This window comes from Grammomys surdaster, unplaced genomic scaffold (assembly GCF_004785775.1).
Source record: "Grammomys surdaster isolate TR1022 unplaced genomic scaffold, NIH_TR_1.0 100, whole genome shotgun sequence".
Lineage (NCBI taxonomy): Eukaryota > Metazoa > Chordata > Mammalia > Rodentia > Muridae > Grammomys > Grammomys surdaster.
Genome location: NW_021604579.1, coordinates 15953348 through 15967099, shown reverse-complemented (window position 1 = coordinate 15967099; position 13752 = coordinate 15953348). Strand labels below are relative to the sequence as shown.

General features: G+C 41.5%; 1 protein-coding gene across 7 annotated transcripts in view; it reads left to right on the top strand.

The window, feature by feature from the left end:
- The first annotated feature begins 353 nt into the window (after positions 1 to 353).
- Sgip1 (SH3 domain GRB2 like endophilin interacting protein 1) overlaps positions 354 to 13752 on the top strand; it is a 197364-nt gene continuing 183965 nt past the window's right edge. For 5 of the 7 annotated variants that reach the window (XM_028785371.1, XM_028785363.1, XM_028785357.1 and 2 more), the window contains exon 1: positions 354 to 781. In XM_028785371.1, the coding sequence (XP_028641204.1) occupies positions 772 to 781 (10 nt within the window). In that variant the 5' untranslated portion in view covers positions 354 to 771. The remainder of the gene's footprint in view (positions 782 to 13752) is intronic. The other 2 variants (XM_028785335.1, XM_028785343.1) reach the window with 2 other exon arrangements.

The following is a 13752-nucleotide window of genomic DNA, read 5'->3' as shown; positions in this document are numbered from 1 at the left end:
GGCGAGGGGACGCGGGGGTGGGGGGGCCGAGAGACTGAAAGAGAGCGCAAGCCAGCCACAGATGACAGATGTGCACAGAGGCCGGGCGCTGACATTTGAAATTCCTTCAGGTCAAACCGAGGTTGGAATGGGAATGTAAAAGTGTTTTGTCAAGATCTGGAATTACTAAGAAGTGTTTTCTTTAAAAAATAAATAAAAGAGAGGGAAACGAGAAGAAAAATACCCTGGGTTAGCCTCCTGGGCTTTTTTCTCGCTGGCATCTTCTGTCAGGGTGGCAGTTCAGATCATCGGGTGCCGCGGAGCCGCAATAGGCTTGCGAGGACCACGAGGAGGGGCGGGGGAAGTGCGTCACCAGGTGGGGAAGGGGCTGTGTGTTTGGAGAGGAGCAGGAGGCAGTGGGGGTGGCGAGCAATGGGGAAGGGAAATGGGTTCCGTGCGCTCTCCGGGGGTATTGTGTCAGGAGATGCAGGCTGGCTACCATGTGACGCGGTCCAGAGCTAAAGGGATTGGCCAAGGCAGCGCAGGCGGTGCAGCTCGCCGGCTTGCTGTTCCTCTGCCTTTCTCTCTCAGCATCTTCCTGGGAGACTGTAGGTGAAGCAGCACCAGCAGCATTCATGGCCTGTCTTTCGGGTTAACACTTGTCTCCTTTGGCTTGTCAGCAACAGAGCAGACCTCAGCGGCAGCTTTGTGAGGACTTAGCTGGGACCTGGAAGTGTATCCTCCTGTGTTTTTTCTGACTTCTTGGAAATTAAGGAATGCAATTCTGCCACCATGATGGAAGGTAGGATTCTCTCTGCTGTGGTTGGCTGGCTCCAGGCAAGATTTGGGTAAACCAGTATGGAAGAATGTATACAGCCGGTGGTGTCTCTGTCTAGAACCTGGCTGCCAGGATTTTTGCAAGCAGATACTGCAGCTTGCTTGCAACTGGGCCCGGGCTTAGACTAATGGAATCAAACCACAGGGTTTCTGTCTAGCTCAGAACCTCCACAGCTCCCAGCCCCTTTGAAAAGAGAAAAGCCTAAGTGTTTGCAGGAAGCTGAGACAGCTAAGAAGAAGCCCTCAGACCAAACAAGTTGGGGGACAAGATAAGGGGTTTTGTGGTAGGTTAAGCATGCTGGTTAAATCTTTGCAATGGAAAGTATTTTCTGAAATTGATATTAGACAAGAGGTCATCGACGGAGTTATCTACGCTGGTGTTTTCAGTGAACTGCTTACATATCTTACAAGATATTCTGATCTCTGGGGTTTGCATTATAATATTGGAGTGAAGAGTGCAACAAATTTGGTTCATAAACTGGAGTTTTATGGGGGCTGTCATTGCAGCAGAATGAACGATTTAAGAAAAATACCTGGGCCTCTTGGCACCTTCATCAGGATCAGACTAGTTCAAAGAGGAAATGGTTCTTAGCTGAGCATCAAATGATTAGTTGCTGATTATCTTACTGCATTTAATACTAAGTGTGAGGAAGGACTTCCCCTGGGAGATGCTATTTAAACTACATATTATTCTACCAACTTGCCCTTCCCAGTCTAAGACAGTGACAGCCAACACCGCCTCAGGAAAAGCAACAATTTGGTCAGAGAAGAAGCAGGCAGCTCTATGCTGGTTTTGATTTTCTGTTTTCACATTACAGGATGGTGTAAAACTCCTGGCCTTTCCTATGATGACAGGCAGAAATTTTGTACCCAGGTTAGATGTTATAATGCAGAATCCAGTACATAATGGATCTCAGATCAGCCACCTAAAGCCAAGGTCTGTCCTACCAGTTGCCAGTGTGCAGTGGACCTTAGCAGTTTACCAAACTGGAATAAAAGGAAGATGGTTACAACAAAACCAGTGAAGCCCCCCCTTCTCGCTCTCTCTTTCCACCTCCCTCTCTTCCTCCTTTCCTCCCTCCCTTTCCCCCCTCTGTCATCATGTCAAATGTCATTAGTGTGACTCTAGGGAGAGAATAATTCTGGAGTAAAAGCTCACAGATTTGGGGAAATAGCCTTAAATGGAGGCAGTGTATCATTCTGTTTAGAGCCTGTTCAGAGAGCTAAGTGAGATTGTTAAGATTCTATGATTAAATCAATTTTAGTTAATTCTAAATGAATTTAATCTTTGACTAGCAAGGCAAGACAAACAGAAAGAGTATAACTTATCTACTTTTCAATTCAAAGCCCACATGATTTATCTTCATCAGAAAAAAAAAACTTGTCTATAGAAGCGTACTATTTTGATAGCTAAATTTTACAAAAGATGTATTGAAATGCATCTGCATACATTCGATTCAATTCTAACCTTCCATGGGAAATATGAGGACCTTTCCTTTTACTTCTGGGCTTGAAACTATCCCATGAGTCCGTTGGAGGGGGTAACATTTTCTGGTGCTCATTAGTGGTTCTTCTGGTAGTCAGGTCTCTTGTGCCATCCGGAACATCAGCTCAAAGCCCTGAGATAAGCTTATCTGAGCTGCAGAAACTGAAACGGGAACTCTAACAAAGACTGGTGTTGAGCTGAAGTAGCACTGTGGCTAGCTTGCCCAATTTATTTAATGGAGGATGTTATCTTCGCACTGGTGGGATCAGAGAAGACAGGATGGGTTCAGCTGCTTCTAATGAACCTCTGCAGGGGCAATTAGACAGGTGTACCCCTTGCTTTCAAATTCCATGTGAAACTAATAAATGTTTTCTATCTGTAATTCTGATTTAAATGGTCTCCTATTAATTTTTCAGTGACCTTGGAAAAACAGGTAGGACCCTTAACCAGAAATCTATTTGCCAGTCACTGGCTTTCCGACTAAATTGCCAGTCTTTAGAAATGTCTGTGTCTATTTCTGATAGTGCATCCCAGAATCCCTGTTCTAAATTTTTCTTATCCCTAAGATATGTTATAGCAGTTGTGTCCACTGAACTCACCTCTAGAGAATTCCAGGGTATTGCACATGCCACAGTAACCTTGGGAAGATGAGAAACCCCCCAAATGCTGTCATGGCAGCTCCCTGCTGAGATGCCATGTGTATACTGTGAGATTGCACCACCAAGCATCTGCATAGTTAGTCTGTTCTCAGCCAGAGCCTGTGTGCCACATACACATGGTCACACATGCATGTGCAGTCATGCACATAAACACAGTTCTAGAGAGGCTGTAGTTGATACTTCCATGTGCGCGTGCGTGTACACTGCTATATTGCTGCAGTGTTTCTGTCTGCTGGTTGGAGAAAGCATGGCAAGGCAACTTTTCAGCCCCTCCTCTACTTTGTGGGAAACAAGAATAAATACATATTTATTTGAATGGTTTATGGTTCAGATTCGTGTCTCTGATTGACTGGAACAGGATATAGGCTTCATTCATCCAGTACCTTTTGGAAGGCCTGATCTTAGATGAGGAATGGTACCACCTCCCCTCTTGCTCTAATTTGAGAGCCAACTTCAAAACTGCAGGGTCCTTCGACAGATCACCGCCACTGTGTGGCTCCATGGCTTTATTTCAGTTATCCTCATGAAAGCAGTATCTTTTAAGAAGCTTGATTTGTTGCTTCCTGAATTCTTTATATTTTTCACAGTGGTTGTTACTGAGTTGTTTCTTTGCTGAGAAAAACTACATGATGATGTTTGGATGTAGTATGGGAGTAAAGGTGGTAAGCAGAAGGAACTTTTGCTATGGCTCTGTGCATTGCAAGTGCTATGTGCATCTGTGATGCTAAGACATGGTCAGTGTGGTTAGGGCAGGGAGTCAGGGGCTATTCTTTGATACATTGTTATTAAAAGCCTTAAATTTTTAGATTTTAATTTTTAGCCATTTCCTAAGATAACTGAAATTAAGCTATAGTTTCTTAGAATCTTTTCACTTGTGAGGCTGGTAGGTAAGTATGTTTCTTGTCCCATGCAGAAGTAACTGTTGCTCTGTGGTTTTGAATCTGATCTTCAGGCTCATAAGTGCTGTGTTCAAAATATCAGTTTCCTGGTGTCAATGATTTCATTCTGTATAACAGTTTTGAAACAGGAAAAGGCACTTTTTAAAGGATTTCATTGCAACTCAAGATAACTAAATATATTTTATTTATTTACTATCCACAGGAATGTTGGTATAAGTATATTTTGGATATAATATTTTATCACACTTTTTCCAAATTTAAAAAATTAAAAATAATACATTGTGGCAGGAAAAAAAAGGTAGGGTGGAATTTTAATTAAAGTTTCTTTAACAAAACTCATAATTTTCAGCCTTTAATTTAAGCCTTTTTTCTTTATTACTTTGTATCAGAGCAGACATACTAACCACACTGAAAAACATGCATTTGTTTCTCCAGTTGTATATTCTATTTCTCTCTACATAAACTCCAACTGCTGGCAGGGCCCTGCCTTTTTCCCCTTATTAGTGTTTTCCTATTCTGTAAATGATTACTTAGATGGTTTTGTCCAATTTGAGATGAACTCAACAGCTGTTGCTGTAATAAACCTTCAAACTCTAGAAATGGAATTTTCTATTTGGAAAATTCTTTGATTTTTTAAAAAAATGGAACAAAGCGTTTTGAACACAAGTGCTTGTTTTATAGTTAGCTCCAGAGGCTTTAGAGAGGGTGCTGTAAACGCTGCTGATTCCCTTCCCTTAAATGGTGAAGTTACTTTAATAAACCTAAGTGTGCATCTGAGATTCTAATACGCTCCGTCATTTATGTAATTTCTCTCCATCTTCAGGTGCGAGTTGGGAAGAGACTGTTCAGTTCTCAATTCCTGTGGGCAACTTCAAATCACTGAAAAGAGGGTGTAGTCTTATACTAGTCCATCGGGGTGGTTAACCCAGTTTTAGACTGGATACTAAATACTTGCTATGAACATAACAGTTATCACAGTGATGCAGCAGAAGAGAATGGTGGGTTTTAAATGCGTTTTTAATTTCAAGTATTGCCTTTGGATGTTGCTGTTAGTCCTCCCGCATGGCTTCTCTAAGTCAATTATTAACAAAGAAAACTTAATTAGAAGAAAACGAGGAGCTAGAGACAAAATTTGAAGGCACCTCCAGAAATTATTTTGCATAGCTTTAGAAACTTGTGATAATACAGTATCTTTTGATTCTGTTCAGTTTTACCTTTCCATTCTATTCTTGTGGCCTACCTCTTCTTAATTCCAATTTTATCATAGGAACTGTCACCTGTGCTAAGGTCATTACATAAACTCATGAATGGAATAAAAAACGGGAGAGATTTTACTGAAATGACTAGGAAGGAGTTGAAGGAAGGATTTAACGGGTTGGAGCACATTTTAGCTTCTGTGTCTTGGAAGCTTGAGAAAGAAATTAGCTTTGTAAAGAGGTAGTCATAGGTAGAAAGGAAGCACAATGAGAGCAGAGTCCCATGGGAAGAAAGCAGATGTGCACTGGCCATACATATTGCAGTAGGAGTAGCATAGCTTTCTCACAATGGGACAGCTACTGGAGAAGTACTATAGATGTGGGAGGGGTGAAGCTCCATTCTTGGGATCTGAATATCAGCTCATTGCTTCTGTAGGATATTAGAAAGAGATGGAGCATCTACATTTAAATATCATATGCTATGTCACTTCTTTGTCTGAAATGCCCATTCCTCCCATCTCTGTTTCTCTTTAAATCCACAGTCTACATGAGCCTGTATGCTCCGGCCTACCCTCTTCTTCAGGTTCATCTGATGCTTTAATAACATAGATAATCACACTTCATGCCTTCTAGTATTTAGAATAGTCCTTTCCCTCCAGCCAAGCTCTGCAAAAATAGTTCTTCATAGCTTGTGGAATCACCAGTTCTCTTATGATTACTGCAAAACTGCCATTCCTCAGCAGTATTTCCCTTTTGTTCTTGCTATCCCCAAATCCTGTGCACACACCTTGGGCCACTGAGTCCTCAAAGCTGAAGGCTTGGAGATAATCTCTATAAAGACAGACATCTGGTCTACCACGTTCACCTCTGTAGATTTTGTAGCTAGAAAAGGCCTCATACATTAATTCATTGAATATGTGAACAAAACTAAATATAAATATATAGCTCTGAAAACTACACCCTGTACATGATACTTGTAAAAAATAAATGTTCACATTTATGTTCTCACTAGTGACATAAAACTTACAAACATGACACAATTAGAAAATAAGACATGAGTTATGAAGTGTTAAAAAATAGTTCATCTGAGAATATGCACTTGAGCTTGAATTATCTTGGTGATTCTCTCCAGGGAAAAGAATTCATATTGAGAAGAAACATGTTGTACAACAACTATGCAAAGAAATTTGAGTCAGTTTTTACCAATACACTGCATGCCTCCTTGATATTTTGCCTTCTCTTGCTCATCTTTGCTGTTTTTCCACCCACCTTTTCTATCCTGTGCTCTTTTTCCTTTTCCCTGCTTTAAGGCAAAGTCTGTGTATGATGGATTCTAAAGCTAGAGAGATTAAAGTAGATACTAATTTAAAATAAATGGTTGAATATCATGAGTGTATAGTTGAGCGATGTGCTTGTGTGTACCAAGATAGCCTCATAGAATGTGAGTTTTTTCAGATGATGAATTATTTCTGAGTAGAGAATTTGTTCACTGAACTATAGCTTGGGCTTTCGTAAATAGAGTATGGATTGAGAAGCGAGACTTGAGTGTGAGTCTAAATGTTGGGACTGCTTGGCTGGATGCCTTGAGGAAGTTACTTGACAATCCAGGCTGTGTTTCCTCAGGACAGCATGAGATGATTGATCTGTCTTATCTCTAGAACTCCAAGCTCTGAGAAACCATAGCCTGTGCTGAATGATTGGATTCTCCCACATTTTTTTTCCTCTAAGGCTGAACTCTGAGGCTAAGCACCTTTCCTCAATCCCAAAAACATATGGCTGGCACATAGTTAACTCAAATAGATTACTAGTGTCTTTTGTTGTTCTGTTTGAATACCACAGATTTGTTTTGCATCTTTGCTGTACTAGAAGACATGTACCTGTCACCTATAGAGCCTAGTATAGAACTATTTATTTATCCATTAAAAAATATGTATTGTACTATTAAAAATGCATAGAATAAGTGTCTAGCATATGAAGTCATAAATGAGATAATCTATATCATACCCCTTTCCTCAAGGATCAAGGAATATCACAGAAGAGGAAGCTCAAAGATTCTAAGAGCCAGAGGTTAGGGAATGTCAGAGCAAAACTGTGTCTTCTAGATAAGACAAGGCTAATACACTGATGGACTCACAACAGCTGTGGTTGCCTATTGTGGTGGTTTGAATAAGATCCCTATAGGCTTGAATGCTTAGTCACAGGGAGTGGAACTATTTGAAAGGAATAGAAGAACTGGGAGGTGTGTCCTTGTTTGAGGAAGTATGGCCTTGGAGGAGTTGTATCATTGGGGTGGGCTTTAATGTTTCAAATGCCCATACCCAGCCAAGTCTTTCTCTGTCTACCTGTGGATCAGGATGTAGTTCTCAGCTACTACTCTAGCTCCATGCATACTGCATTGTCCCCTGCAATAATAACACACTGACCCTCTAGAACTGTAAGCAACCCCCCAATTAAATGATGTCTTATAAGACTTGCAGTGGTCATGGTGTCTCTTCACAGCAACAGAACACTGAGTGAGACACCTGTGTAAGACCTGCATAAGATTAAGCCAGTTGGCATTCATATTTATAACAATTGGACCTTTAGAAGGCTGAGATTATCAGGCCAACACAGTGAATGTCTGATGCTGGTGCCTCTTGGACTTATTCTTCCCACCCTTTTAAGTAAATGGAGGTATGTCATGTCCTTGTCTCAGTTCATCATTTCAAATCCACAGAGCTGAGCATACAGCTATGATGCTAAGCTTTGAATACATCCAACAAAAAGAGGCTATACCTATTATAAGACTTAGAACCTGGATCACTTGTCAAGTGGTGAGCTTTCAGCTGAATCTCGAAAGGCCTTTATAGAAGGGAGAAAGGGCAGAGGAGCCACTATCCCTTTAGTGCTCCTGAAGAGCTATTGATAGTTGATAACTACTAGGGAAAGAGAAGTCAGCTTTTTTTGGTGGTGTGGTCCCTGATAGGTTTAGTATGCTCAAGTAGATGGACCCAGATTTATGTGTATGTGATCAATATGGTTTGGACTCATTGAGCTATAAAAACATTCTTGGTTTTTGTTTAAGAAAATATGATGTTATAAGGAAGTGGGGGGTTTAAGAATGAATGTGAAAGGACTTAGGGGAGAGGCAGAAAGTAAATATGATCAAAATACATTGTATGCCTGTATGAAATTCTCAAAGAATTCATACAACATTATATCTTAAAGCAATTAATAAAAATGAGTATATGGTTAAAAAATATGTATTGGATGCTCGACAACTTGTTCAAAATGCTGTGCATTCAATAGTGAATGATACAACCCAAAATTCCTCCAGATATACTTAGAACTTTTTCTTTAGTCTCAGGTACTATATTCGCACTAAAAATGACAGGGAAATGAAGCCAGCTGTAGTCTCTGTCTTTAGAAACCTGAGTCTGGCATGGTGCCTCGTGAGGTACTACCTTCTCACACACATTCCAATCACTCAGCCTCTCTGTGTGGGAGAAAAGAGTAAGTGTTAACATCCATCCCGATTTCAAACAGGAAGGAACTGGGGCTCTATGAGATGAAGTGACTTGATAAGCAGACCAATGAAGACCATCAGGAGCTAGACTCTGACTCCCAGGCAAGACCTCTTCCTTTGTCCAGGGGTATGACTGGAAAGTCTGGGTCTCTGACATGCAAGCAGCAGGCTGTCTAGACTCAGTGTGATATTTCATCACAACTGGGAAAGTTTGGTTTCATCACCTCGCTTTGGTCCTTGCAATCAGCCATCAGGTTGAAGAAGGCCCCTAACTTAGCAGAGGGCTCTACTCCTTTCAGGAGCACACATTGTCTTCCCTGGAGTTTATGGTGTCAAGGGTCACACTGTGGTGTCACTCTTCCCAGGGACTCTAAACTTTCACAGCTTACATTCTACAAACATTTTATAGAAAACCTGCTTCTCACCATGAACAAAAGCCCCTTTCTCTCTTAGAGGGACAGCTCACTTTCCCCTGGCATCTTGTGAAAGCTTGGGCCATTATCATGAACATACGATAGTGCACTCCATCATTTGAAGGTTAACTAAACTGGTCCAGCCTCATTTTATAGTTGAGGAAACCAACGCCAAAATGCAGCAACTTATCCAAGGGTCTTTATTCTCTCTGGAAGATAAAGGAACATTCACTTTAGTCAAGATTCCAAAAATGTGGATAGACAACAACTGGGAACCCATGGTGTCTTTCACATTCAAAGGTGCTGAGGGTGGTTGGGCGACTGCCAAAAGACACACAAATGAATGTGTCCCCAGGGTCATCGTTCTACTGAGCACACATACAATGTGACCATTTATAGCACTTTCCTCTGTGAGCTCGTGCACCTGCTGTCAGTGAAGAGGACAGGCCTTGAACTCCCCACCAGCTGTGTGACCTTGAGTGAGTGCGGGAACTGCCTGGCCTCAGCTTCCCCATGCTCTTGAGATAGGAACAGAGCTGGTCTCCACCTCCCAGCCCAAATGAGATAATGAATATGAAAACGTCCGAAAGAGCCCTGTCTACATTCACTGTTTTCTCAGGGCTCTACCCCAGTGGTTACTCGTTCATTTTCAGAGGCTTAACCTTGCTTCTCCTTGCTTAACCTTGCTGTTCCTATCATAGAGAGGGTTGCTGCACTGCCTCTGCAGACAGGCCTTGCACCCGTCTTTCTTCTACATACCCACTTTTAATTTATTAGCATCCTCTATCATCCTTTATTCTCCATGTCCACATGATAGGCTGCTCCTTTTAGGACCATGCCCTGCATCATTAATCAATCCCAGCAGTCTTTCTGTCCTGCTTCAGTAACTATCTTGGCATCATATTCCCGGGCACTTGTGTGAATTGGTTGGTGCTGGCACATGGCTTATCACTCTGTGTTTCCTCCCATGGACTGTTTCCCAGAGTCAAAATAGAGTGAATAAAACAGGAATGCAGGTGGTAGCTATGCAATCCCACACCACAAATGCTTTCTGAGTAGCTGTACTGGAGATGAAAAAATCTGAATAGCATTACATAGCACTAACTACAGCAACAGTGACAAGACATAGTCTAATCCTCGGAGCAGGGAAAGTTGTGGTGGTTGTGGTCTTTTAACCTGAAAAGTGGTAGGAATTCAATCAAAAAGTATACTTAGAGTTGTTGTTCTTAACCTGCGAGTCTTGACCCCTTGAGGGTCACACATCAGATATCTGCATATTGGATATTTACATTACAATTCTTAATAGCAAAATTACAGTTGTGAAGTAGCAATGAAGATAATTTTATGGTTCAGTCACCACAACAAGAAGAAGCGTATTAAAGGGTTGCAGCATTAGGAAGGTTGAGGATCACTGACAGACAAGACCAAGCCACTAGAAGGAAGGAAAGAGAGAAGGGAGGAGTGGAGTGAAAGAGGGTGGGGAATTGGTTTCAGAATTGGCTCATATGGCCTGTGGGGACCAGCATGACAGTTATAGGTCACACAGGTGACAGTGCTACTGCAGACTAGGTGCCCAGTGTTGAAAGTCCAGAAAGTTTTAGAGGATGTTCTCTGTGGGCACAAGCCTTTCTTTCCAATCAGTCCTGTTTCTCGAATAAAAGCTAGAGACTATCCCTTGGCTGAAACCTGCCCTGCTCATTTTAATTAACACAAGGTGGGGCGTGTGTCAGCACTCAGGTATCATCTAGTGAATGAATGAGCACTGGGAAGGGATTAAAGACCTTAGCAGGGGCAGCACCTAGCACACAGTTATTCTCAGAAGCAAAGGCCTTAACCTCTGCAAGACATTTAGAAGACAACTTGGTTCATAGTAGAAGCTCAATACATGTGATGCTGCTGGCCCTACAGAGGCTTCTGTGTGGTTTCGAGATGTCAAGCAGTGCCCTGGATTGAGTCCTCTCTGTAGGTCCAGAACACAGTGTGCCATGGAGGATCCATCCATCTGAGAGCCACATGCTGATCCTGGCAGCATGAAGGACTGTCCCACCCATGTCTGCCCACTGCTCTTCCCAAACCCCTCATTGTAAGTTAAAAAGTTTCACTGTTTAAATATTGAACAAAGACAACATGGAAATCTCCCAAAATGTCACTGTTTTTGAAATAACAACCATTGCCGCAGCTTACTGAGTGTAGAATATGGTCTCTGAAGGTGCACAACCTGAAATTCCTTAACTCCCAATGACAATACTAGCAAAACAGTAAATTAATGCCTACTGCGTAAAATTGTTAGGAAGATTAAATGAGATGCTAAATAATCTGCACTCAGCACAGTACCTGACATACCAAGTACATGCACAATAAAGTATAGCTCTGAATAGCTTTTTAGTCAAAATATTTGTATGTTAAATTCTAAATATAGATGTATGTACATACCTGTGCATACATACATATATGTGTATACATACATATGTGACATTTTCTCTATTAATTTGATTATAACCACTATTCTAAATGGTGTCTACCTTGTTAAAAACCATGAATTCTAAGAATGATCTCTCAAATTCAAATTCTCACATCTTCACATTTATGTGAACTTTTTCAAGTTATTTAACCTCTCTATTTCTTGGTTTCTTCTTGTGCACAAGATAGTCTCTACCTGAAAAAGTTATTACAAGGATTAGATTCATTCAATATTCAACATGTATTATTATTATTAATTCTACACATGATCTTGAGGTATTTCTCAAAAGCATTGTTCTCGTTGGTTGCATAATATTCCATTGAATGATACATTATATCGTGAGATGTTTAGATGGTTATCGGGAGCTTAATTTGTGATTGAGCTAAAATTGCTCTTGTCGATAACTCATGTTTTAAATATGAATTTGGGGGTCTTGTTCAGTAAGTTATTGTGGCACTTTGCTTCTGGATTTGCCAAGTGGATTTAGAAAAGCCATTCACAAGCTATAGACAGAGAATTTTGTTTAAATCAGAAACTACTGTGTCCTAGCACTGCTGTTCATTGGCTGTGGTAGGAGGCTGAGTCGACTCAAGGGTCAGGAAGAGGTCTAACACTCCCTCTGCTGGCTGTGCATTTTGGACATATTGCCACTTCTCCCTGTTCTCACCTGTATCATGATGAATACTTTAAGCATCCCTGACCTTACCATCTTGTCATACAGAGCATAGTGCAAAATGGAAAGTATTTGGGAACTTGTGAAATTTTATAGAGATAAAATATAACCTTGGGGAAGTAACTTTCTTTTGTATCTTGGGAGCTTTGTTTTCCATTAAAGGATTAGGTTTGATATTAATAACTCTGAAGATGTAACTAGTTTTAAGGTCTCTGATGAGCCCTCACCACTGCCAACCTTCCCCCACATCCCCTGACTCTCAGTTCTTCAGACAGTCTTCATTTTTGGATATCAAGGGGTGTATACCTTCCTATTGTGTTGAATTATTTATTACATTGAGGGAAGCTATATATAACTTTGTTAAGCTGGATAAAAATATTGTTACTAATAATGGCTGTTTAGTGAGACAGTTTCAAATACAGCTGAAAATGTGCTCAAATAAAATGTACCTTGGCCTGGTTACAAAGCCATACATAGCTCTGAGTCCAACATCAGATTAAAGGTAAGAGACGATTCTGGTCTAATCTACTCCCTCAAAATGCCAGATCCAATTATTCAAACTGGATTTCTTCGTCTTCTCTTGCCTTCCCCTTCATGGGAGCACAGTTCATCGTGGCTCACTGAAGAATGGAGCTCGATGGGGCTGGTGAAATAGTTTAGTCATGGAAGCGCTTGCCACATGAGGACCAGGGTTCCATCCCCAGGACCCAGGTAAAGGACTGTGCCTATACTCCCAATGCTTCAGAATTACCATGCAAAGTTCTGGGGCTCCAGGTGAACGGAAGTGCCGAGCACCAGTACAGGGAGAGTACTCATAAACGAGTGGTATGTGAGGAACTATACCCAAGGTTGACCTCTGGCTTCCACACACATGCACACATTGTGCAGCTACACACATGTGCACCTGTACACACATGAACTCATAAATATGTACATATACAAAATGGATCTTTTCACACTTTTGATCAGCTTTTAGCTTAGGGACATTGGAAGTGTCTTGGTGACCACGGAATGCTGTGCAGCAGCCAGAGGTCTAGATGTGAGGTGTCCAGGACACACAGAAGAACATAAAATTAACAATAAGGAGTTGGCTTAGCAAAACAAATAAATAAATAAATACTTAACTTCATGTGATGCAGAGATCACTAAAACCCAAGCAGAATCTTCTGCTAGGTGGTAGGGTTGGGAAGGACACCTGAGTAGATGTCCTCAAGCTGAGATGTCTCCATGCCGCCATGACCCACAGAGATACAGGAAGAGACTCTTTTTCTTTTTTTTTTTTTTTTAGGTTTTTCGAGACAGGGTTTCTCTTGTAGCCCTGGCTGTCCTGGAACCCACTCTGTAGACCAGGCTGGCCTCGAACTCAGAAATCCTCCTGCCTCTGCCTCCCAAGTGCTGGGATTAAAGGCATGCGCCACCACCGTCTAGGAAGAGACTCTTAAAGGATTGATTGCAGCCTACTGGAGAGACCTGGGACTTGGGATAAATCAATGAGCCAGGCAAGGCAGGGAGAGGCAGGCTGAAAGACTGAGGTCAGGCCAGGCTTGGTGAGCAGTGGGAATGGATCTGGAATTTATTCTGAGGCAATGGAAAGCCACTGGCAGGGCTTAAGGAGAAGGTCATGATCTCATTTGCATCTTTAAA